The 27,272-nt window shown below is 39.9% G+C and overlaps 1 protein-coding gene across 1 annotated transcript in view; it reads left to right on the top strand.

Annotated features, from left to right (window-relative positions):
• The window catches only part of herc3 (HECT and RLD domain containing E3 ubiquitin protein ligase 3), a 37,602-nt gene extending 10,330 nt beyond the window's left edge, over window positions 1-27,272 (top strand). The window contains exons 8-25 of the mRNA XM_008291618.1: window positions 1,609-1,760; window positions 5,000-5,073; window positions 5,851-5,975; window positions 6,138-6,197; window positions 9,602-9,713; window positions 11,053-11,242; window positions 12,131-12,294; window positions 12,456-12,569; window positions 12,761-12,784; window positions 12,889-12,987; window positions 13,157-13,327; window positions 13,442-13,585; window positions 15,690-15,856; window positions 17,091-17,157; window positions 18,026-18,108; window positions 20,301-20,484; window positions 23,160-23,262; window positions 24,764-27,272. Coding sequence (XP_008289840.1) covers window positions 1,609-1,760; window positions 5,000-5,073; window positions 5,851-5,975; window positions 6,138-6,197; window positions 9,602-9,713; window positions 11,053-11,242; window positions 12,131-12,294; window positions 12,456-12,569; window positions 12,761-12,784; window positions 12,889-12,987; window positions 13,157-13,327; window positions 13,442-13,585; window positions 15,690-15,856; window positions 17,091-17,157; window positions 18,026-18,108; window positions 20,301-20,484; window positions 23,160-23,262; window positions 24,764-24,972 — 2,242 coding nt within the window. The 3' untranslated portion in view covers window positions 24,973-27,272. The remainder of the gene's footprint in view (window positions 1-1,608; window positions 1,761-4,999; window positions 5,074-5,850; window positions 5,976-6,137; window positions 6,198-9,601; window positions 9,714-11,052; window positions 11,243-12,130; window positions 12,295-12,455; window positions 12,570-12,760; window positions 12,785-12,888; window positions 12,988-13,156; window positions 13,328-13,441; window positions 13,586-15,689; window positions 15,857-17,090; window positions 17,158-18,025; window positions 18,109-20,300; window positions 20,485-23,159; window positions 23,263-24,763) is intronic.

Raw genomic sequence — 27,272 nt, 5'->3', positions numbered from 1 at the left:
ATCATTTTCAAGATTTTCCTTTATAAATCATTGGTTGTTCGGATCAGCAATTTCAGTTAAATATATCATATAACAGACAAACACAGTGATGTTTGAGAAATGAAATGAAGTTTATAGGATTTACAGAAAGTGTGCAATAGTTACTTAAACAAAAGTAGGCAGGTGCATAAATTTGGGCACCCCAGCAGAAAAATTACATCAATATTTAGTAGATCCTCCTTTTGCAGAAATAACAGCCTCTAAACGCTTCCTATAGCTTCCAATGAGGGTCTGGATTCTGATTGAAGGTATTTTTGACCATTCTTCTTTACAAAACATCTCCAGTTCAGTCAGGTTTGATGGTTTCCGAGCATGGACAGCCTGCTTTAAATCTCACCACAGATTTTCAATAATATTCAGGTCTGGGGACTGAGATGGCCATTCCAGAACGTTGTACTTGTTCCTCTGCATGAATGTCTTGGTAGAATTTGAGCAGTGTTTAGGGTCGTTGTCTTGTTGAAGTGTCCAGCCCCGGCGCAACTTCAACTTTGTCACTGATTCTTGAACATTGTTCGCAAGAATCTGCTGATACTGACTGGAATCCATGCGACCTTCAACTTTAACAAGATTGCCAGTACCTGCACTGTCCACACAGCCCCACAGCATGATGGAACCACCACCAAATTTTACTGTGGGTAGCAAGTGTTTGTCTTGGAATGCTGTGTTCTTCTTCCGCCATGCATACCGCCCCTTGTTATGTCCAAATAACTCAATTTTAGTTTAATCAATCCACAGCACCTTATTCCAAAATGAAGCTGGCTTGTCCAAATGTGCTTTAGCATACCTCAAGTGACTCCGTTCGTGACATGTGCTCAGAAAAGGCTTTGCATTACTCTCCCATACAGCATCTCTTTGTGCAAAGTGCGCTGAATAGTTGAACGATGCACAGTGACACCATCTGCAGCAAGATCATGTTGTAGGTCTATGGAGCTGGTCTGTGGGTTGAGTTTGACTGTTCTCACCATCCTTCGCCTCTGCTTATCTGAGATTCTTCTTTCTAGAACTGTGCCTGTGGTCTTCCATTTCCTCACTATGTTCCTCACAGTGGAAACTGACAGCTGAAATCTCTGAGCTAGCTTTTTGTATCCTTCCCCTAAACCATGTTGAACAATCTTTGTTTTCAGGTCATTTGACAGTTGTTTTGAGGCTCCCATGTTGCCACTCTTCAGAGAAGATGCAAAGAGGAGAACAACTTGCAACTGGCCACCTTAAATACCCTTTCTCATGACTGGCTTCACCTGTGTATGTAGGTCAAGGGTCAATGAGCTTACCAAACAAATTTTGTGTTCCAATAATTAGTGCTAAAGGTATTCAAATCAATAAAACAACAAGGGTGCCCAAATTTATGCACCTGCCTACTTTTGTTTAAGTAATTATTGCACACTTTCTGTAAATCCTATAAACTTCATTTCACTTCTCAAATATCACTGTGTTTATCTGCTATATGATATATTTAACTGAAATTGCTGATCCGAACAACCAATGATTTATAAAGGGAAATCTTGAAAATGATCAGGGGTGCCCAAACTTTTTCATGCGACTATAAATCTTGCTTTTTCCTTTTACCAGGCACCACACTTTGGCGTTCGTGCCTTCCTCTGGCGTGGTGTATGCGTTTGGTTGTAACAGCCATGGCCAGCTGGGCACAGGAATACTGGGGGATGCCAGAAGCCCATTTCCTGTGAAGAACAGTTTCCTGACTGGAAATTTCCATAGAAGAGGTAAAGGAAGACTTGTTGATCAATCTATAATGTCAGAACGAAAATGGCCTTTCAAAAATGCCCGGCTGCTTTTTTCCGTGTTTTCCTATTCAGTTAGACATATTTCCTTTTTCGCATTTGTGCCTTTAATGAAAGTAGCAGTGGAGATGCTGGCAGGAAATGTGGGGAAAGGGGAAGATATGAAGGGATGAAAGGTAATTAAGCTGTGGATGTTGTGGTAAATGTTATGTACCCTCGTTATCATGCCACTGAGGGACCCTGTTTCCTAGAATGCAAAAGTGATCATTAAGAGATTATCCAACAACATGAGAATTTAGTTGCAACTTTATGTAATGACCATTCTTTGAAATATCTTCCCTGTGGCAATTCTGATGTGGGTGGTTTATAAATAAGGCTGTGCAGACTGTTGGCAAAACAGCCGGCGATAAAATCCAGGAGGATAATTACTACACAATCAAAACAGTCCTTATTTATACAGCAGCTTCATTTATTGGATTTACCAGGAATCGGCTTGTGATGCGACTGTATTTGCTCATAATATAATCCAGTGGGTGTGAGTCACAGGAGAATCTTTCTACTGTTAGAAGATGAACTTTGAAAACATTTCCAAAACGTCTATCAAAATAAAATTGTACAAAGATTAGCTTTTAGGATCATTGCTTGATGCCTCCAGTGTACATTGTTCTTTATAATTATTATGATGTACAGTTGCAAGAAAAAGTATGTGAACCCTTTGGGATTACTTAGATTTTTGCATAAATTGGACATAAAATGAGTTCTGATCTTCATCTAAGTCGCAACAATAGACAAACACAGTCTGCTTCAACCAATACTGCAAAAAAAATTATATGTTTTCATGTTTTTATTGAACACAACATGTAAACATTCACAGTGCAGGATGGAAAAATTATGTAAACCCCTAGGCTTATGACTTCTCGAAGAGCTAATTGGAGCCAGGAGTCAGCCAGCCAGTGGGCTGTACTATGAAGCAAGATTAGTGGGTTAGCGAGGTATGTTGAGCTTACAGCCAGAGTTTTCAGTGTCATGAAGGTGGCTCTCTTTTAACCTGCTACATCTCCATGGTAACTGATGCTGTGGAGCTATCCTGATCGGTAGCAGGTTATGTTCAGCGTTTCGGATTTAAATCGGCTGGAAAAAGCATCTCCCTTTAACCAAATTGTTTACTGACTATTATTTATGAGCGATACAGATTCTAAACTGAGGGAATATGTTTTATCTGCAAACATGTTGAGATGTGTGTTACTAATATCACTGAATGAAGTCGTGTAGTTACAGTGTCGCTTACACAAAGAAAGCCTGGCTATGTCAAACTTGATCTGTAGTATACCCCTCTGGAGTTCAATCAATGTGATGAGATAGGATGTGTTGGTTAAAGCTGTGCTGTCCTATCAAAAACATACCAGTTTTGAGTTTGCTGTTCTCAAAAAGGATTGCCTGATGTGAACCATGCCTCACACAAAAGAGCTCTCAGAAGACCTACGGTCAAGAACTGTTGACTTGCATGAAGCTGGAAAGGATTAGAAAAGTATTTCTAAAAGCCTTGATGTTCATGTGTCCATGGTAAGACAGACTGTCTACAAATGGAGAGAGCTCCGTTGCTACTCTCCCTCGGCATGGTCGTCCTGTAAAGATGACTGCAAGAGCACAGTGCTGAATGCTTAATGAGGTGAAGAAGAATCCTAGAGTGTTAGCTAAAGACTTACAGAAATATCTGGCACATGCTAACATTTTGTTAACAAATCTACAGTAAGTAAAACATTAAACAAGAATGGAGTTCATGGAAGGACATCACAGGAAGCCACTGCTGTCCAAAAAAAACGTTGCTGCATGTTTGAAGTTTGCAAAACAACACCTAGATATTACCATAGACTGTATAAAAGATGGACGTAGCTACTGTATTACCGCCTTCTGCTCGCTTCGTCTGCATCATCGCTGCCGACTGTCAATCAAGCCAGCCACGCCCCTTGCCCCGCAAAATTTTGACGATTTTTTAAAATTTCAGTATTGATTTTTTTTCAGATTGGTCACCTGATCTCTGGATTTGACTATGAAAACTAATAAGAAAAAAAATCCTGAGCTGTAGGAACGCGGTATTTCATGATCTGTGATCACTTCTTTTCCAATTCAAGTCTATGGGAGCCAGGGCTTTCTGGAACCAGGAACTAGCGGACGTAGTGATATTGCAGGTTTTTGACACTTCCGGGTTGGCTTCATTTTTCAGGGCCGGTTGCTACGTCCATCTTTAATACAGTCTATGGATATTCCACAGCCCTACTGGCAAAGTATTCTGTGGACAGATGAAATCAAAATTGAGTTGTTCAGAAGGAAAACACAACACTATGTGTGGAGCAAAAAAGCCACAGCACACAAACATCTAAACTTAATCCCAGCTGTGAAATATGGTGGAGGGGGCATCATGGTTTGGGGCTGCTTTGCTGCCTCAGGGCCTGGACAGATTGCTGTCATTGATGGAAAAATGAATTCCCAAGTTTATCAAGACATTTTGTAGGAAAACAGAGGATGGGTGATGCAACAGGACAACGACACAGAGGATAGAAATAAATCAACAACAGAATGTCTTCAGATACGCCTTCTGGAGTGGCCCAGTCAGAGTCCTGACCTCAACCCAATTGAGATGCTGTGGCATGACCTCAAGAGAGCATTTCACAAGAGACATCCCAAGAATATTGCTGCACTGAAACTGTTTTGTAAAGAAGAATGGTCCAAACTCAGTGGTGGGCTGTGCATTTTACTCCCAGGCTACGGCTATAGAAACCATCAGTATTATACAGAAAGGCACTTTAACAGGACGTTGCATCGCAGACAGGTATCTCATGTAGCAAGAATGAATGCCATTACTAAAGCAAGAAATAGGGCTGGACCCAAACATCCTAATATCCGAGTATTTGGTCGTTGCGGTGGTATCCTGATATCAATTTTGCAATCCGAGTATTCTCTGACCATCCAATCAGAGGACATGAAAGTACTGATATTATCGTACGCCTGCTAGATGGCCTTGGGATCACCAACTCTAAATCTGATTGGTTAAAGCAACAGTTTCTTTACAATGCATTTTAACCTAGCTCAAGCATTTCATACAACTGCAGTTTAAAATTCTTTACCCTGTCAAAAAAAACAATATATGTAACTTACATGTAGCTATTTGATTAACAGTTAGCCAAATGTTACATTTCTGTTTGTTTCCCTTGCTTTACTAGAATCCAAACAGTATACAGTGACCAAAACCATATGTGGAGGAGACCATAGTTTCTTATTGTACTCGAGTGAACAGGTACGTCATTTCTTGTAACAGCTTGTTGTTTTGCTTCAGTTTATCTCAAATCTGTCTTCACATTTCATGACAGCCTTTTATTGTTTACTGTCGACAGTCCCTCTTATTTTTGCAGTCCTGTAGTCAAAGAATTCAAAGCATGATTATCAAAACAAAGCTTTTGTTATGAAATATGGAAAAATGTGTGGCACAGTGGGAAAGTCAAGTGTCTGAAGAAATCAGATATTAAAAATAAGTATATACTCAAAGCACATTCAGGATTTAAAAAAAAAAAAGTTGAGATAATTTTATGTATATTAAGCTGGACACATGTACACACACACATGCATATTCCATATTCTCTAACCTTAAGGTCAGCACTGTTTGTCTAAAAAAGTGCAATTAAAACAACTGCATGAACTCATCCAAAAATCTGTTAGTTTTTAACTACATCAAATAGTTCAGACTGTGTCAGTTCGGTGTTTCACCACAAGGTGGCGTTACTGTTTAAGCTTCTAGCAGTTCACCTATATATACAAACTATACTGTATGTGGAGCATCTGTCTGGGACAAATTTTAAACAAATTGTCAGGAATGTACACTGATAAAGATGTAAAGCACTCACACACCCCAGCAAAATATTTAGACCTCAGGCGTAGTCTATTTATTTTATCTTCTTTGAGGAAATAGACACAGTCCAGACTGAACTGCGCCACACACAGCGGCAGAGCGAGTGCAAACAATCCTCCATGTTTCCACAGTGCTGTAATGTTCTTCTGTTTGTGTTCCTCTTTACAGAGTTCTGTCACCCCAGAAGATTTCAGGGTGATCAATGTCAACAAAAGCCTCTCCCCAATCAATTACGAAAGGTTAAATTCATGGAGGTTAAAGCTGATGTACAGCACAGACTCTAGCGTCACAAAGTAAGTCAACAGTGGAAGTTTATTATTTTAAATAAATTAGAATGTTGTGCCTTTTTTTCTTGCTTTACAAACAGTTTATGTTTAGTTGAACTTCAACAGTGTCCCTGCACTTGGTCAGCTGACATTTCTCATTGTAATGCGGTTCTATGTTTTTGTTCACAGCGACATCATAATTCAGCTCTCCTCGACGGCTTGTTGGAATGCCAGCTTCTTGGACCAAAGGTACACAAACTTCATCTCTAACAAAACACTTGTGTCAAATTACACAGGCAGCATTGTCAAGCTTTGTTTCACATCACAGCACGTTTACTTGTGTCAATGCAAAGGTTTCATTTGTGGAAAGAAAGACTTTGGTGGGGGCCCTGGGTTTGAAACTAATGAACCTCACTGTGTTAAGTGTACAAAAGAAGAAAGAACATCTCTTGATTAATCTGTATTTACAGGATAGTAATAAGCCATGTAAGTGCATTTTGCAGCTCAAATTTTAAATAAGACTGTAGGACCTTTACCTGTAATGGAGTATTTTTTTTATTTTTGATTTAAGTATAGGATCTGGTTGCATTTTTTTACTGCTGGAAGTTTTAAAATGACAATAACAAAACAGAAGTACCCAGAGATGACTGTGGAAGAAGTGAACTTGAACGAATCACATTATTTTAGGATAAAAGACCAAAATATACATAGTAGGTAAGAATTTATAAAAAAAAAAAAACATAAAACATAAACAATGGACCGTGTGTACATAACTGTGATGAGTGTATGGCACACTGATTGTGTTGAAGGGAGATTAAAGCCCAAGGATATTAGTCTTTACTGTGCCTCACTGGCTGTATTGCTATTATCAGAAGAACTTACTGGTTCAATAGAAGATACAACAAGGTTGGTATAATCTTGGAGTGCTGTGCGTGTACCTGGTCTGTATTTCGTCTGTGTTCTACCAGAAATAGCACAGTGCACGCTCAGGATCTTTGGACTTGGTTCAGGCAGGTGACAGATGGTACAAACTGCATTCACGCTTGACATCAAAGTTATAGTGTGCTGCTGGATTGCTACACTGAAACTGTCACAACTCAAACTGGTGCATGTAAGGAAACCTGTTAGTGTGGTTGAGGAACCAAAAAAATGGTTAAAACTGATCTGGATGAATTTCAATAATGCAGTTTCATCATAGAGTAACTGGCTTGTCATTCAGGTGCATACAATTACATGAAATTTGAACGAAATACATACCGTGTGACCAAAAATAGTGTCGCTGAATGCGCATGTTCATGTTTCCGCAAGACTCTTGTGAACTGATTCATCCGTGACCTCACACTGCATGTCACATACTCTCACTCAATAGACATCACCTTATCCAGCAAAACATGCTGATCGTGAGGGCTGGGAAAGATGCTATCTGTTTGGTTAGGGAGATCTGTGTGACTCCATCAGCCTGCGGTAGGTGTCACAGCTTTTTAGGGCAAACTCATCAGCAGATACTTATCTCGTCCTGGGAATGAGCTGCAGAGGTCAACATGTTTGAAAACAGACCTCAGCAGGCACATAAAATCCTTAATGCAGGAATTATTGAAAGTACGAACCAGATGAAATGACGAGACAGGAGCAGTGGGAGGGTTGATTTGATTTTGATAGCTATTCAGTTGTTCAGGACTGATGTAAAACAAAAATGACAACCGCAAATGTAGGGATTTGCAAATAACTCAAATAACTTGTCCAAAACAAGACATTTAAAATCAGCACTAATTGTTTATGGAATGATTGCTAGTTAGAGCAATAGTTAATGATATAAAAACAGCATAAACATAAAAACAGTAAACGGACAGCTGTTGCCTGAGAACTGAAATCAAACACTAGACAAATACAGTAGCAAATATTCAAATATCTACTTTGTTCAAGCCGTTATAATTCTCAGAAAAACAATAATTGATAATGCGAGAATAGTTGCAGATGTATTATTTTTTAGTATTGAGCAGTTTTTTTTTTTTTAATATTTGAACCTATAATGTAGGAGTTCACAAACTTATTGAGTTTTATTTAAAGTCAGAGGTCTGGAGTGTTTGACAACAAAATGACATTTAATCAACTCACTTTTAAGCAACATGCAGTCAAGTTCAGGACAGTCAGTTTAGGCAGAATACACTGAAGCCTAGTGGGAGAAATGTCACAGTTTGTCTGCAGTCGGTTGCCTAAGTATGACCCCTGAACTCAGATGCGTGATCACACCGCAGACGTCACACCTCTTCGTCGTCATGACAACCACTTCAGTGACAGGGTATTAAGCCACATTAAAACCACATTCATCTGGGGACAGGATCTCTGGGAATAATCCCCAGCTATACTGTTTATGCAACAGTTTATAGAATTGATAGAAAACATGCTGTACTTTATGATGTATTCATAACATGAGCTGTAGGCTGGATTGACTTGTGGTTTAAAGTTTGGATGTTGAGAAGCCCCATGAAAATGTGTTTAAATCAAACTGTTCTTATCTTCATCAAATGTGTTGCACACCAGTGTACTGAGTGAAAAGTCAAATTTTAAATGATAAAATCTCTGTCTGTAATGCTTTACTGTTAGCCTTTAAGATGAAATGGCAGTCTTGCTGTTTCATATATTTGAGTGTAGACTAGATTGAAACTATTCTGATATTGAGTTAACTGTTTAACTCATTTTCAGCAAAAAATTACAAGTATTCTCTAGTTTAAGCCTCTGAATTATGCACATTTGCTATAATTTTTGTCATATATGTTGAACTATGAACTAGAAATAAATACATTTGAAAGCTTCAGCAACAGGGATTATTTATTGTTTTCTCGCTGTATTCTGCAGACCAGCCATTATGTAAGAATAAAAAAAAAAACTAATCTTTAGATGAATTAATGATGAATATTACTATTATTTGCAGCCCTAGTCTAGACTATGCTGAAATTGAATGTACTCTGTGTTTGTATGTCCCTTTGAGAGTGACAGCTTTGGGATTTGCTGCAGTTGTTTATAGTACATGCATTCACAGCCAGTACATCCCTTTTCTTTGTATTAGTGTCACGTTTGGGACACGGAGCTGCTCTTACGGTGGTTTAAGCTCGGAGAGTTCTCATCATTTAGCGGGTCACTGCTCTGACTCACAGTTCGCCGGTTTCAATCAGTGTTTTCTGTTTGACAAACAGTCTCCACAGGACCAGATCCGATGTGTTTGCGTTATGACTAAATAAAACCTATGATATAAGAATGTTGAGGCTTACACTGTAAATAGATGCTGTGTCTCATGTTGAGGGTTTTGTTGACTTTGGTTGAGGCAATGCTGTGGGTGTGTTTATAGTGCTTACTACTGCCAGCTCCTGGGCTGAAGAGGAGATCTGCTTAGGGATTGATTTAAATACATTTGGGCTGTGTGTAGACCTAATCGTTGCTCATGTTATCCTGAGAATTGGCACACATACCTGTCGTACCTTTTGGTGAACTTGAATCACAGCTGACTCGCCACATGACGGGTTGGATTTGGTTTGCATTTAATCCAAAGCAATGTGTCTTTTTACATCAAGGCTTTACAATAAAGCCCCCCTGACCTATTTTTATCCTGTTAATGATCACTGACTTATCAGTTATATTTTTGTGTGTGTCCTCAGTGATGATAACCACTTCAAAACCAACCCAAAGATCCCAGGCATCGATCTCAACTCTGTCAGAGTGCTGTTTGAGACTCTCAGCAAACCGGCCTTCTCTGGACTTCTGGAGCAGGTACTGTCTGAGTACTCATAAATATATGTGCATGAACTTTTTGGTTTTCTTTTTTAACTTCCAAACACAGTTTCCTGTATTTCATTGATGATGCCTTCTCCTGTTTCTTTATCAAACCAGAGACATAAATACAGAAAATTCTTTACTGATTCACCATGGCCTCTACTTTTTAAATGAAAGTGTTTTTAAAAAACCTAAAAAAAATATTATTTTTATTGGACAAATCGGCTTTTTGCTTGGGGCCATGTTCTACTCAGTCACATATTCTAATGATGATGTCGTTAAAGCCACACAAATCAGTATTTTTATATTAACAATGGGTCAATCTCTGTGGAACATTTGAGGCTCTTTCAGCTCATTGTTTTACAGCTTGTGTCTTCTCTGTTTGGGTTTAATCTCACTGCTCCCAGGATTCTTATTTCCAGCTGCACGAGTCCCGTGTTTTTTGTAAAACAGCTCTAATAAATCCACTGCACTCGACCCATCCAGCATCAAACAGCTGACAACAAACAACACGCACAAAATTGTGAAGCATTTAGCCGCTAAAGAAGCAGACGTGTCTCAGGAGATGATGGAGGCAAAACAGGGCTAAGAGGGGAACGAATATTAGACTTGGTTCATCACGTGGACATGAAATTATTTATATGTTTACTGTCTCCAAGTTCCCCCAAAATGAGGAATTGTTAATTAAATGTTATGAGAAATTTACCACTTACTTCAATTCAAAATGTCCTCATTTTATATTCTATATTCATTTTGAGAGCCATTTGTAAAGTGTTTCTGATGTCCTCTATGAAGGCAAAATGTCCAAAAAACACTTCCTGTGCAGGCTTTTAATGGAGCGTGTCCAAGAGAAACGCTGGAGTGTGACACTGCATTTGCTGTGGAGCTGCTGGTTACAAAAAATATCCATGTCATATGTTAAAATCTGGTTTGTTTTTAAAGTACATCAAGTTCTGCCAAAGATCCAAGGCACAAGATGCAGGACTGACTCATAGCCTCTAACACTGGCTCCATAATGTTAGGTTTGGGACTTGTATAACTGAACCCAATATGAAGTATAATCTGTGAGCAGACTGAGGTCACATTCCCGACCACGAAGAGCCTCGCCTAAAATTTAGTGACTGATATTTTTCCTCCTTCTGCTTGGTGGATCTGACTTGTTTAGAAATTGGAAAATATTCCATAAATTTCTCTGGTTTACTGATGAATAGCTTTCAAACATATAACAGAACATTCCAATACTTTTCTCTCTACAACAATAAATATTGTTTCTTTCCGCTGTATTCATAAAAGCATAAACAGACAGTCTGATATCTGTGTCCTCCTTCTTGTTTAGGCCACCAAGAGTTTTGAGAGCATGTTGATCCCTCAGCTGCCGCGCTCCCCTCCTGACGTCGAGGCCATGAGGATCTACCTCATCCTATCTGAGTATCCAGCACTGCTGGACTCCAAGAACTACATCCGCCTCACTATACCCCTGGCAATGGCCATTCTCCGGCTAGACGCCAACCCCAGCAAAGTATTAGGTATCACATTTGCATGGAGACACTGTTTTTCTTTTCATACCCAGAGAGTAAGAGTAAAATTTGTCTTTTGGGAGCTAATATCATGAACCGTGTCATGACAAACTCAGCGGCAATATGTGATGAGGATTTTTGTAGTTAATACTGATATTTAGAAAAATCTGAAGTCTTCCTACCAGAGATAAAGTTCAGCTGGCAGCTGGTGTGGGGATTTCACTGTGAGACACAAACATAGAAGAGGTTTGCAACACACCAAAAATCTCCACTCTGGACCAATTTGAATCTTGTTTGTTTTTTTGCCATAGGTTAATGGTACAAAAATGATTTAAATACGTACTATTCAAGTTGGTCGAGAGCAGTTTTTGGTGCGTTGTTGAGATAGTTGGATGCTATATTAGAAGGCACAACGTATAATACAAGTTTGGATGACATTTTTTGACAGTAACTCTTTAAAAGCATTCCTGGTATTTATGGCGAGTGCTCCAGAGAGAAGGGTTCAGTCCCTGCTTACTCTCTCACCTCTGCACACCTGGCCAATCATTGCATGAAGTGAGAGTCGGACTTTCAGTTTCTGAAAAACTGCACATGCAGAAGCTCTAATTTGGACACTGGGAAGGTTGGCAGGTAGAAGGTGTTACAAGCTGTTCCAAAATCTAACAAGCACTTTATTTGAAGCAGACTGAATACCTTTGCCATACATATCTACGCCAACAATATACAACTGTATGGACTCTGCTATATATAGACACAAACATAGTTACAACTCGAAACAGATACAACATTGTTATTCTGATATTTCCAAAACCCTGACTTCCAACCAAGTAAGTAGTATAGTGGACTGTTATCAGGTTTGAGGTAATCTGTATGACACTCTCTGTTCTGTCCCTGCAGATAACTGGTGGTGTTTTGTGGATGGCAGCGTGTTCACCAGAATGGTCGACATGTACAAGAGCATCGTTGTGTTTATGCTAACAGGAGGCAAGACGCTGCTTGTACCTGTCTTCTATGAGAACTATTTTCTGGCCACGCTAAGGCTGCTGGAGAAACTCCATAAGGTATCCACTCATGTCACCTGATGCTCCTGTAAATACCTGCTTTGTAGTGCATTGTTCCTCAGCACAGCCTGAGGAGGAGGTCAGTGTGTCCTGACCAGATGGTTCTTGATCATGTGTGACGTTTCCTGGAGTTCAGGCAGGTGTTTGTTCCTTGTTACCAGGTAAACTTAAAGGCTCACCATGTGGAGTACAACCGCTTTTATATCCCCGACATCACCAGCCTCGTGGACATCCAGGAAGACTACCTCAAATGGTTTCTGAATAAAGCCGAGATTGTGAGTACTGACAACACCTGACAATGTTGCACAAACATTGGATTTGGGATCTCAGTTCTAGCTATCCACTGAGTGTCTCAGTTCACAAACAATCCTCTATAACTTGTTGTGACATTTGAGAGAATTTAAAGTCTTATAACAGCACTGCTCTTGACTTGTTGTCATTTTCTGTCTTTTGTTTTAATTTCTAGAAAATGGGATCATCCCCTTCGCAGGTAGTAGATTTAAAGATTGATTTTCAACCCTGAAAGCATTTTCGATTTATTTGACAAATTTTAATTTGTTGGTGTAATAAGTGCAAGTCTTGTTTTCCCTGCAGAGTGACTTTCTCACAGTGAACCTTTGTGCCTACCCGTTCATACTGAACGCCCAAGCCAAGACAACCATGCTGCAAACAGATGCTGAACTGCAAATGCAGGTATCCGCTACTGACCAAGAAGTCTTACATACATGGAGGATAATACCACTGCATAGGTTTTATTTAGTTTGTTAAAACAGGAAATGTTTTTGATGTAATTACTCTCTGGTAATATTTTATGATCTTTTTGTCTGTGTCTTTCTCACCTCTACCTGTGACCATTACCAAGATGGCAGTAAGCGGTGCAAACCTACACAATGTCTTTATGCTGCTCACACTGGAACCCCACCTTGCTAGGAACCCTTACCTAGTGCTCCATGTGCGCAGGAACCATTTAGTAAGTGACACACTGCGTGAGCTCACCATGTACTCTGACGTGGACCTCAAGAAGCCGCTCAAGGTGAGAGCCAGGTCTAAACAGAAAAATGAACTTTGATTCTTTAGTTTAAATCCAACAAAAATTTGCGCCTGCTTCCTCTGTGCTTGTTGTCACCTTTCTCATCTACTACTTCAGGTGATCTTCGATGGCGAGGAGGCCGTAGATGCAGGTGGAGTAACTAAAGAGTTCTTCCTGCTGCTGCTGAAGGAGCTGATGGATCCTGTGTATGGGATGTTCACACATTACAAGGAGTCCAACCTGCTGTGGTTCTCAGACAAAGTAAGCCAAACATGTTTTTTTCACCTTCTTCTCCCCGATCCAACCTTGATATTTAGGAGTCAAAACACGTCTTCACTTCATGAATGTTCATGGTTGCCCATGGAAACAGCAGTTTGACAAAAACTTTCATCTCGAGGTCCACTCATTCGCTCATCTCACAATTCTAGAGTTTTCTCTGTTGTCATGGAGATGGCTCTGCTGGGACCATGGTCAGACCATGCAGTTTAGTTTTAGAACCTAAAACTATTTGTTGAGCATTTTTAATTGATTAAACACAACCTTAGCGTTCTAGCTTCAACTTAAGACATGATTTAGAGCTACACAGACACGAGATAAAGATGTCTTAAAGAGTCACAGCTGCAGGCAGTTAAACACTCTAAGCATTTTGTTGTTGATAAAGGAAGTGGTTGTTTTAGTTACATTATCGTGTTACACTGAAATGTCAAGGTGAGTGTGTTTGTACAATCCGCCTACACCTGCAGAGGATGAGAGGCAGTTTACTGGAGGTTAATAGGGACTCTTCACTAGAAAGTAGTTGAATGTAAACAGTTGTCTTTATGTTTTATGGATGAGAAATGTCTCTGGAGATGTTGTGTACATTCACTGCTTTGATGAAATCTTAGAGTCAGTCTATCTCAAAATTATTTTTATTTTGTTAAATGCATGTACTTGGCTTTAACACTGAAATTTCAGCAATGCATGAAGACATTTCACAGTCCTGGAGCATCCTCTGCAGTAACTAACAGACTGAGTGCAAAAAACTCACTACATTTAAGCAGCAAGACTTAGAACTTCCTTTAATAATGCACTTGATATGCCAGTTGATAAGTCTTGATTCTCCAGACTAACAGATATTTGAACTCGCTGATGACAAGTTCCACATGTGAATATGTGTGCAGCAGCTCACCTGTTTGCTGCGCAGAAAAGTATGTCGGATAATAGAACTACTGCTGGATTATCACGACGTCAGAAGATTTGAATAATTATGAGTGATTAGTGTTCTTGCTGCTCTGCCATGTGATGATTGTGTATTTATCCAGCTGTGTGATGGCTGCAGCTGCTTAATAAAGACAAAGAACAGGGATGTGGCCTCATTTACCCTTACAGACAATGTCCCCAAAAGATCTTTCAAATGCGCAAAATGCCATCTGTTACTTAAGAGGCATTTTTTTTGAGTCAATATTTTAATAAATCCACTGACCTTCTGTTAGAGCTTTTGGTTGGAAGCTGTTGAGCCTGTTCATGATAGAAATAAGCCTGTAATGGGTCCTCACATTGTGTTCTGGCAGCAGTTATTTGACCTGAAACTGTGTTTTTCAGAAAGAGCTGTTGTTTCTGTCATTGTATATGCGTAGCCATGCTGTATAACTGTGGAAACACTCTGGTTTACAAAACACTCACCTCCATAAGGGAACGTCCCTGAACTTTGAGCATCAGTAGTGAAATCGAGTGAGCAAGTTGTGTTGGCAAGGTCAGATCATTATTTGGTTAATGTGCCGTTGCGTAAGAACAAAATTGAAACTGCTGCCTATCTCACAGTCCCATTCAAACTCTGCTCTTGGAACAGTTTAAAAACACACATAAAAACTGAAAATGTGTACTTTGTACACCAAAAGTGAAGCTCTCTAACAGCTCTAATTTGAACATGGCAGATGGTATTAGTCCACCATTCATTTTCATTTTTACGGCATGTAGTTGCTGCTAGCTCCAGGAATGGCACCGTTGGTATATCAGTGCACTAATTTGGTCCCGATCAAAATATCTCCATAACAATTACATGTTTTAATGGCTGGAGTCAAAGGCTGAATGCCACTGACTTTGGTAATCCACCAACCAGCAGATCAGATCTATGACTTTTTTTGGTGCTAAATATTGTACTAACAGCATATTGGCATAACTAATGTTAGATTCTAATAGGTTAGAACTAGAAAGGCATGTCAAGTACCTTTGTAACCTTTGAATCATGCTGTAAATAGGACTTTATGTGGCTGCTATATCATCTCTATTGTCTTCAATGTGTGATTAGGTTGACACGGCGCCACATACAAATCTGTTGATGCAGATACAACTCGGTGATAGTACATGTTCCTGTGTGCATCTGCAGTGTTTTGTAGAGCAGAACTGGTTTCACCTGATCGGGATCATCTGTGGTCTGGCCATCTACAACTCCACGGTGGTGGACCTCCACTTCCCCCTGGCTCTCTACAAGAAGCTGCTTAATGTTCTACCCACACTGGATGACTTCAAAGAGCTCTCACCCACCGAGGCCAGGTAACCATTGTGTCCGACCGTTTTGACAGAAAGAATAAGCTTTTCTCCTCCACGCAGTGCTTTCATCATTTCCAGACATTGCAAACAATTTAACGTGATCATGTCCACATTGTGTGTGTCCTTGTGGTCTAAAATTGGCACTTTATATTTTTTTTATTTAGTTCCTTTGAAAAGAGAGTAAAAGAGCCTCAAAGGGGAATTCTGATTGCCTGCACAAACAGGACCGATCCTGCTGTTCTCTCTCTCTATAAAAATTGCTCTCCAGGTTTGGCATCAGGATGCAAAACTTGCTTACATAACCAGGTTTTTTTTTTTTCTTTTCTTTTTTTTTAAGGAGCAGTGAAATTGAGGGCCTCTTCATTGAATTTAGAGCAGGAACAGTCAGCGTTTCCGTAGCGCCTAATTGTCTCCAGCAGACTATTGATTTAGAGATAATCCTGGAGTGCGAAGACAAATCCCCTGGAAGTGGGTCTGCACAGTCTGTTGCTATATAGAGAACACAATCTTAAAAGACACAGCATCTCTAAAACATGTCGTATTTTTAACTGTCTTTTTTGAGCAATCCAAGTTTGACAGACTGGAGGCAGACGACCAACCGCGTCACACAGACAAGAAAGAGACACATTAGTTCTAGTGTTTTGATCGATTGTTTGACTTTTTGTTTGTCGGCTCAGCAGCTGTCCTTAAATTTCAAGAAAATAATACTCCACCCTGTTTGACTAATTAACATTTCTTTGCCAGCCGGTTTGTCCTCTTCCTATGTTTCCTGTGTTTTATTGGTAAATGTCCAGCGTGCTCTTTGCAGGAAAAGTAACACAACAGTCCCTGTGACTCACTTCCTATCGTAGGCTAATATTTTATTATTTCACCTCTAACCTTACCAACAATTTCTATGTTCTGTTTAATCCGTGCAGCTGTAAGAATATAAAAGTCAAACCTGGATAGAGTATAATTTTCAATTAAACTGTGTGACATAGAAGAAAAAGAGATGTGTAACCCACAGAGCTGCAGGTATTGTTGAAATGAAGAAGAGGTTTGTTGTTACAGCCATCAGCAAAGCTCATGCACATGTTAGCAATACAGAAGCTAATTCTTCTATCATACGTTGTGTCTTATTTTCTAAAATCCGCACCATCTTTAATCAGGTTTTTGATTGTTTTTTGTGGCACTGATAGGATCGATACCTTCATGATCACCTGTTGGTCTTCATTCACCGATTTCATGTTTCCCACAGGAGTCTACAACAACTTCTAGACTATGAAGGAGGTGATGTGGAGGAGACTTTTCTTCTCAACTTTGCCGTAAGTGTAGCTTTTCATGTGTTACTCTGGGATAAGGCTGGTGTTATTCTGTATTTTTCTTATTATCGATAAGTGATTTCCCTTGGAGCAGTCATTCCTACTGAAGGATTAAGTCTTTACATACAGATCACAAATATGTTGCAACTTTTTCAAAAGGCGTAGTAATTTCCTACAACAGTTGACTGCTGTTGTTTTTTTTTTTTTTTTTACAAATGCGACTCAAACTGGAATAAATAGTCCATTTTTGGGGCTTTAGTCTGTTCACACACGTGTCACTTGTGTGTATTTACTGTAGAAAGACGTACATTGTGGATTATCACAAGATTTGGCCAGATTACAAAGATTTTTTTGTGTGTTTGCTAAAACACTGGTATGTTTCTGACCACATTTTTTGGAATTTTCCTGGTAGTTATCTGGTCACATGCATGTTCAAAGAGCAAAACTACTCAGAAGTCTTTATGTTCCTAAAATGTGACCTAATGTTAGACAGATCCATTTATTGATCCTCACAACACTACGCTCACAACAAGACTCAGGTGTGTTGATATTTTAGGAGTTGATCTACCCACTCCTAGTATGTGGGATTGACTCAGTAGATTTGTGCAAAAAATAAAAAATAAAGCGTTACACATTACAACTATATAAGATATTTGTTTTTGTTGTGTTTCGACACCAGTGGAGTTCTACGCTTTGGCTGCATAGGAAAATACTTTCTGGTTTTGGTTTTCTCGCTGTAATAAAAACAGAATATCACAAGTCTTATTCTTTAACTACAAAGTGCTGAATTATGAGCTACAACTTCAGTCCTACCGTGTCAAAACCTACAAAGAAGTCCAAGGTGACACTGTTTGTTGTGTTCACATCTCAGATCACCAGGGAGAACTATGGGATGACAGAGGTGAAGGAGCTGATCCCTGGAGGAGAAAGCATCGCTGTGGACATAAACAACAGGTTCGGCTGCTCAACACACCAAATACACGCAACTCGAAGCTTAACCTCTGAAAGACAAACAGATGACTGTGAGGTTTATGAATATAGTTTTGCAGCATTGAGATTATCATGTGCTCATACAGCTGCCAGTCGATGTGCCATTATTTAAACTGAAGGCCACGATGATCTGTGTTTGACTTCTTTTCTTTTTTTTTGTAAGAGCCATTCGGTGTTATTCTCAGCTCCACCTCATTTCTTAATCCTGTCCTTGTGCCAGTGGCACTGATTACAGTGTTATGAGGAGGAGTCCTCAGAGAGCTGTGGGTCGGGTGGTGTCAACATGTCTGGCTGCTGGTGCTCAGCAGATGGTGAGAGCAGCAGTGGCCCGAGTTGTTCCTGCAAAATATCCAGCACTCAGATAGAAAACTGTCATAAGAGACATAATAGAGATGCAGTGTTGTTGCATTATGTGTGGTTTAGAGTGCAGGTCAGTTTGTCAGAAGGATGATTTGTGTCTGTCTGCGTCAGTCGGAGTGTGTTTTTGGGGCTTTGTGACCTCTGTGGGTGTGACCTGTTGTGTTGGACAGAATTGTTTCTCAAGGTGCGCTGTTTGTCTGAGCGCTGTATTTGTTAGTTTTTTAAGGTGCAGTATTTGTGTACGTGCACGTTTGCTGCACGAGAGGACCTGCTGTTTGTATACTAAGAGCAGGTTTTTCTCTTCCCTGCAGCTCAACAGACTTCTGCTAACTTAATAAAACAACATATTTTTAGAGCATCTTGCTTCCTTATTTTGATGCTTTTCCTGTTGGAACAGGATGTTATGGCAGCAGCCCAAATACCAGATCATCGTTTTCTAAACTAAAGGACAGTTTTATTCTCAGGGAAAGAGCTCAAAAATCTGTGATGGTTTCCTTGCTTGGATTTTTTAAAATGTAATAATGGAGTCACTGCTAGAGGATGTGTATTCCAGAGAGAGGAATCTGTTATCTCCTTAAACCTTGGAGTGTCATCGACTGAAAGATCTCAAACCTGTGATTTGGGGCCTTTTAAGAGACTCTTTGTAAAGATGTTTGTATGTATGTGCTTGTGTTTGGCTGGCTTTAGTGGTTTTATGTCTTTTCTCTGTACTTAGTTCTTCTGTCGGGTTTACTGTTTCTCTTGTAAATTTGTCATAGGTGTAAGAAAAAGTGAAAAAAGAAAATTCAGTTTATTATTGTTATTATGCAGTAATGGAAAGTGTGTGTGCAAAAGTGGATCCTGTTTAAGTTTCAGGGATACATAGTAGTTTTGCAACTAACAATTATTTAAAATCGATTTATCTGTGGATTATTTTTTTGATTAAAGGTTAAGTTGTCTGATCTATGAAATGGTGGAAAAAGTCGATCAGTGCTTCCCAAAGCCCAGTGTGATGTTGTCAGATGTCTTGTTTTAACCCCAACCCAGAGATCATTCATTTACTGTCACAGAGCAGTAAATATTTACACAGCTGGAATCTGGGGATTTTTTTTTTTTAATCCACAAACTAAATAATTGATAATCAAAACAGTTGGCAATTAATTTACTAGTTGACACCTAACTATTCATTGCAACTCTAACAGACAGTCAGGCAGAATCTCTCGCGGCGGAAATTTAAAAATGATTTTAAAGCTGCATGTTTTTCTGATGATACAGCTCTTTAACTGAAACGTTTATGTGCCTGGATAATACTGTGTAATGCTCATATTTCTTTAAATATTCAGAATGAACACGTCATGTATTTATGGTACTACTATATGCAGAACATTTTTTACTTAGCTAACTTTTCTAGAATTTTAAAATAATCTGTTCTGCAGGTAAACAGCTTGTTATAATGATGCACTCGCAGGTGGATCCAGCAGGGATGAAGAGATTATCGATGTAATCTACCCTCACAGGTCCTGCACTAAGACCTCACTGAGGCGTTAACAGATTGCAGTCAGGCTGGATGAGGAGGGTGTTGATGAACTCCTGTTAGCCTGCAAAACATTAATTAGCTTCTAAAGCGCAGCTGAAATGATGTGGAAACACACAGATACAGACACAATGAGGGAGGAAGTGAGTGTTTACAGCCTGATGGAATTCTTTCCTCATAAACCCATTTTAAGGATGCAGCTGCTGGGCAAAATAAATCAATTATCTGAATGTTTACTTGACTTCTGTGTGTGTGTGTGTGTGTGTGTGTGTGTGTGTTTCAGGAAAGAGTTTGTCGAGGCCTACCTGCGCTACGTGTTCTCAGACTCGGCGGCCGAGCAGTACTCGGCCTTCTCCTCTGGTTTCCTGAAGGTGTGCGGCGGGGAGATCCTGTCGCTGTTCCAGCCCTCTGAGCTGATGGCCATGGTGGTTGGCAACAACAACTACAACTGGGAGGAGATGGAGAAGGTCAGTGTGTGGTTTCAAGTTCTGCACATGTCGTCCAACAGCTCTTGACTTTCCGCGCTGACCATTTCCTGCTCGCGGTCAGCGCAGCCTCTCTCAGCTGTGCATTCTCAGTTTTTGCGAGCACTTGGAGATCTCGCAGTTTGAGTTAAGCGACTGCAAATAGAAAACTTCAACTCTCGGTGACGCAAGTGCCTCAAATTGGTTGCTGTGGATGTGATGATCACCATGTTTCACTGGACAGAGCTGGAAATTTGGGTTTTACATCATCGACATCTGGCAAGTTAGTCACAGTTACACTCACCAACCAGTAAAAGGGAAGGGATTACAACACAGTCACATAACTCGTGATATCACATCGACTTTTAATTCACTTCCATTCAGGTTTATTTATTTTGCGCCAATTCACAACATATGTCAGCTCAAGACACTTCACATAGTAAAGTGAAAACCTTATAGAGAGGAAAATTCTTTTTGAGTAGCTTCTGGGCTTCAGTGGGGAACAAAACTCCCAGAAAGTCATCTGCGTCGCTAAGCTGGGGTGAGATCAAGGGGAGAGAGAAAAGGATAGCATGGAGAAAACAGACAAACAATGCAAAAGAGGAAAATAGACACTTTGAAGGTCAGTGACGTCAGTGAATGTGGATCAGAAATATGTTGCTCTGCAGCCACAGATCCTGCAGACACAAATGGACATGTAATGGTGACATATACATATTGGGAGAGACAAGGAGTAGAGGAGAGGTGCTCAGTCCATTATGGGAAGTCCCCCAACAGTCTAGACCTGTGGCAGCAAAACTAAGGTATGGGTCAGGATCACCTGAGCCAGGCCTTACCGCAGGACTTATCAAAAAAAAAACAAAAAACAAAAAACAAACTGTAATTTTCGGACTATTGAGCACACCTGAATATGAGCCGCACCCACTGACTTTAAAAAGAAAAACAGATTTGTACATATATAGGCTGCACTTGTCTATAAGCTGCAGGTGTCCACGTTGTAACATGAGATATTTACATAGAAAGAATTTTTTTAACTTGTAGTTAAATACATACCGTTAACATACACAAATTCATACCGTAAATGCTTTTTTCCAAACAGTACCTGTAACACGGCTGGTTAAAAAAATAAAAAATCCAGTAGCCTAACAGGAAAAGTCATTGATCGCTATCTTCATCTTCCTCCTGCGCACTAAAACCACTAAAGTTGTCTTCGTCAATGTCAGAAGTGAACAGCCTCAGAATGACTTCGTCACACACTTCCTCAGTCTCTTTTTCGTTGTTGCTCTCAATGTCACTTTTGCCTCGAGGCAAATTCATAAAAATCCATAAATTAGCTACATAATTGTTTAAGCCGCAGTGTTCAAAGCATGTGAAAAATGTAGCAGCTTATAGTCCACAAATTACGGTAAGACTGATCCTAAAAGTAGATTCTGCTTTTGGAAACTCTAAGAGCCACAACAAAGGCGTTTGTCAGAGAGTAAAGCGCTCTGTTAGGATGATGCGGTAAAAGTGAGGTCTCTAAGATAAAGCGGAGCTTTGACAGAGCTTTGCATGTGAGAAGCAGGATTTTAAATTGTTTGCAAGGAGTCAATGAATACAAGCGAATACAGGAGACATATGATCTCTCGTACTGCTCTAAACCAGAACTCTGCCTGCAGCATTTTGTGTCAGCTGGAGGTTTATCAGAGAGTTACTGGGACATCCTGGTAGTAATCAATCACAACAGTCCAGCCTGGAGGTTGCAAACGCATGGACTAGTTTTTAGCATCACTGTGAGACAGGATGGTCCAGATTTTGACAATACTGCACATGTGAACGAAGGCTGTCCTAGAGACTTGTTTTATATGTGAGGTCAAAGACATATTGTGGTCTAAAATAACTCCAAGGTTCCTCACAGTAGAAGTGGAGACCAAGGTCAGTGAGGTTCTGAGGTGTTTACGGCCAAATTCAGTAATTTAAATTTGCACTTTCACTGCAAAGGATTGTTCAGCAGTTCGAGGTTCTTTTACTTGTTCAGCTCACTAAAGGATTTTAATTAAATTCACATCAAATTGAAATGAAAGTAAAAGCTAGTATGGATGTTGGACCACACTAGCAGTCTACAGCTGTTGTGCCAGCAGCTCAATCAGGCTCCACTTTGGCACAGTGATGTCTAGCTCTAAATTCTAACTTCGTTAATTTGTTCACAAAGAGAAGGCTAACATGTGACGGTGCTCGCAGTGAGCCAGAGTTCATCTGAAAGGTTTGTTTTCATTTGCTGATTCTGCCACATGTTAAAAAGAATCATATAAATAACATATCCAAGCGAAAACCCAACCACAGCTTTGGAAACACAGTTTATGGGGATGATTCTCACAGTTGGCTCACTGTGTAGCTCTGGATGGGATCATAGATGGGACGTGCTGGCACAGTTTCACATATTTCACTGATGATATGAACTGTTCAGAGGTCCCTGTCGTGCACATTACAACATCAGTAGAGAAAGCCTAAGAGGGATTGTTATGTAAGACGTCAAAAATGGAAATTTATCAGAATTTTTAATGCAGTTCATGGAGAAACTTCACAAATTCACACAGCTCTCTTCAGATTTTGTTTTGCCGCCCCAAAAGGAGTCATTCACGGATGACAAAACGGGGAAAAGCTTTTTAATCGTCCACATTTCTTCTTTCTCTTCGCAGAACGCCGTCTACAAAGGGGAGTACACAGCCACTCATCCAACAGTCAGATTGTTCTGGGAGGTTTTCCACGAGTTCCCTCTGGAAAAGAAGAAGCAGTTCTTATGTAGGCATTTAATTACCTCATTGCTCCATCTGCACGACAGTTTAATTCTCACGCTCTCACCCGCAGACATTTCACAAATAGTGTAATAATGTGCAGGTTGCTCCTGAGTGGAGCGTAAAGGCAGCAGCGTTGCTCAAAATCTGCACACGTCTGCCTCAACTACAGACCAGTGTAGTAGTAATCATAATAGTTGTGCTAAATGTGATGCAGTGTATTCAGCTCCCGACCGTTTCAGTTTATAGTCGGAGCGAAAGAGTCAAACCAAAGTTTACCAAGACATTAAAACGTTTGTTTATGCCTTATTTTTCTGTAAGATGACATATCATGATAGGTGTATGACCAATTCTTACACCTGCACTTAACGCTCCTCACATCAGACTCACTATTCTTTACTATTTGAATCACTCCACCAGTTTAACACGTGGCTTCAAATTCTGAGGACTGAAACCAGAACACAACAAAAGATCACAGAATTCATTCCTCTGTGAATTTCACAGAATACAAAGTTCTCTCTAGTTGTGCTGTTTGAATTAGAACTCATCCTTAACATGCTTTATATTTGAGATGCGCTTTGATGCTTTGTTGGCATTAGATATGGAATATAACTAAAAAGATGATGGTATTTTATATATGTGACCCGTTTGCACAAAATCAGTCGCATTGTGTGTTGGGCTGTTATGTGTAAACAAAAGCGGCATGTTGCTACCACATGACGTAAATCACGGGGCAGGACTGGCTGGCAATGACACAAGTGATTTCTGCGGCTTCTTTCTGGTGTTACCGCTCATGCAGTATTTAACAGCGATATGGAGCTCTGTAACACTGTATGGTACCTACATGTAGAAAACAACAAACTAAGTAACAAACCCAAAAGCATAATCATGTGTTAACGTAATTCAGGCTGTATCTCGGATATAGCCCAAGGCAACTGATTTCATGCCAATGGGTCACATATTTTGCGTTTTACGCCTTGAAACTAGCGCTAACATATCAGCTGTATTAGATAACAAAGTGGAAGTGTTTCCTAATATTTTGCCCAACCCCATACCATACATGAGGGAGGCAGCACATTAGGAACACCTTTAAATACCTTTAACCTCAGTAATAAACCTGAAGTGGAATTTTCACCTGTCTGTCAATGTCAACAAAAACTGAAAATGTGTAACCTTTGTGAAATCTGTGGCAGAGCAGCGGTGTGGGATTGGAGGTGTTCCTAATGAGGTGCTGTGAAACCGAAATAATACAAAGAACTATTAAAGTCACTGGAGTTTATTTAGAGCGAAACCTACAAGCACCTGCTGCCAAAAATAAAGTCCCAAATGTGTATTCATCCACTGCTGATTATAGTCCTCAACAAATCCTTAATCCTGTTTTCGCATGTAGCTTTAAAAAAAATACGTTTTGAGAGCTTTTTTTTTTAGCTTCTGCGGTCTGTTTTTAAAGATTTACACAGCGGTCACTTCAAAGTGTTTGGTTTTGACCCCGTGTCTCCTGCCTGCAGTGTTCCTGACCGGCAGCGACCGCATCCCCATCCACGGCATGGAGAGCCTCCGCATCGTCATCCAGTCCACCACAGCGGAGGAGCACTACCTGCCGGTGGCCCACACCTGCTACAACCTGCTGGACATGCCCCGCTACCAGACCAAAGAGATCCTGCGCCGCCGCCTCACTCAGGCCGTGGAGCAGTACGAGGGCTTCAGCCTGGTCTGAGGGGAGTCCGAGTGGAAGATTCAACGCACTTTAACAGCAATACACCCCCCTCAACGTGAGTGTCCGAGGAGTGTAGGCGGGGGGGGGGATTCTGGGAAACAGGAAGAACGCTCTCTTTATACGCTCTCACAGGATTGTTAAGCATCTTGAGTCTGAAAGGTCTATGTATGTAAATTCAAAGTATTACTGTTTTTATTGCTTTGGTCAAAGTTTCGCAACCTTTCAGGACCATTTTAGAGGCTGATATATATTGATATTTGTTTCAAATCTGTCCGGGGATTGAAGTAAAAACAAAATATAAATGATAGTGAAATTTGCATGACGACTTGGGATCATTAAAAACTTTTGGGAACTAAAATCAGGGGAAGGTTGAGAAACTCTGGACTTGTGGGTGTTTGCGTTGTTTCATTTTTGTCTTTTTTTGCAAAGCTGTGTATTTTATATTCCTTAAATTCTATTTTTCACCTTTAAAGAATTCTGTTATTACCTTGAGACAATATATTGCTTTTTGTTACTTTTAATTTATTAAATAGAGTGGTTATTTTTTGACAAAATAAACGTGTATGTATGTAAATAGCACTTTGAATATAATCTTTACCCCCCGATGCTGGGAGGAGTGTTAGTCCCGCTGATCCTTTGAAATCTGGACACCAGCATGTCCTCCCTGCGCCATTTTAAAGAAGGTCGAAAGAAGAGTTTCTGGCGGGCCGAAGGGTTCAACACGGCGAATATTATTTGCAATCGCTCGTTCCTGTTTAGCTGTGGATCACAGACCAGCTGACTTTGTCTTGAATCTGCATTCAACAGTGTGGCCTTCTACAGCGAAACCTACTGTACGGACACTAAGCTGACTTTTAAAGTTGATTTTTACTGGATGTTGTCTGTGTGCATGTTGTTGAGTGAAAGAAAAAACCTGATTGTCATTTAACAGTTCGACATTTTGGGGAATACAATTATTCGCTTTCTTGCAGAGATTGAGCCAGTTTTCCTGGATGCCGGTTAAATGTCAGGCCACAGCTAGCAGCCACTTAGCTTAGCTCAGACTTAAAGCATGAGCAATCGGGTGTCGTTTCAAATTTAACAAAATGTGCACCTCTAAAGCTCACCAATTAACAGCTTATGCCTTGTTTGTTTGTTTGCACAGAAAGAAACGAAGCATTAATATTTGGCTGTTTTATTCGGGTTAGTTTCATTGTTACACTAATAATTTTTTTTAAAAACTTTGCTGCACTCCAACTACTGAAACCAGTGATTCCAACACAGTGCTTTGATAGATCTTCAGCTTACTGAAACAGACGGTTCACACCTTTGTTGGCTCTTCACTGGTTTCCTGGCAACCAAGAGCAACAAAAATGGCGGTCACTCGCCTTCATACAAATTCAACAAACTAGATATATTGTGTAAGACTGTGAGCTTTAGAGCTGCTGTTGGTGGGTTTAGTGACACAAACTAGCTGTTTTCAGTCTGTTTGTTAGGCTAAGCTAACCGGTTGCTATGACTGCACCGTAGACTGTATATGGATCGTACCATTCTGGCAAGAAGCGAGCAAGATTGTGTCCTAAAGTGTCATTTAAAACTAACTATAAAAACCTTAGAATGAATAATTGTAATTAGTATGGTTTCCAAGTTGCAGATTAAGAATACTTAAATTGTGATACTTGAATAAATGCGTATTTTAACAGTGTGGGCAGATATTAAACACTCATATTTAGTCATTTGATGATAAACTGTATATCACTTGTTCCAAAACTTGCCCTGATACTGTATTTATTCCTGCAGTCAAACCTCTTAATTGAAAAATGCTGTTTAATTAGGTAGTGCATTGGCGTGAAGTGCGTGAAATGGTCTTGCATATATATATATACATACACATATATATATATACATATATTTTTTATATATTTCCTACATGACAGTGGTGTTAAAGTGATTTGGGACAGTAAAATGACTTGATGTGTCCTGACTAACACATCCATTCAGCAATAACAACCTGATACAGCCCAGTAATGTAGTGATAAACTTATAAAGGTCTGACATGCTGGACTCTTCTGAGATGTTTCTTAGGACAGTTCATCTTATTGCTTAGCTCTATACTGCATGTACACACACGTTCCACACGTTCAGTCAATATTTGTCCTATTAAGGCTGATTTCTCCTGCAGAGTTTAGTCCTATGCAAAGGTTTGTGCAGCCCTTGACTTTTTTGCACCTTTTAATGTGCTACAGAAAATGTGATTTTTGCATATTTGTCTGAAATCTACACAAAGCTCTCTGTTCCAGCCAAGTTTTTTTTTTTTTTTT

This window comes from Stegastes partitus, unplaced genomic scaffold (genome assembly GCF_000690725.1).
Source record: "Stegastes partitus isolate 25-593 unplaced genomic scaffold, Stegastes_partitus-1.0.2 Scaffold752, whole genome shotgun sequence".
Taxonomy (NCBI): domain Eukaryota; kingdom Metazoa; phylum Chordata; class Actinopteri; family Pomacentridae; genus Stegastes; species Stegastes partitus.
Note: the sequence above shows the minus strand (reverse complement) of the source record. Positions and strands in the feature narration are given on the sequence as shown.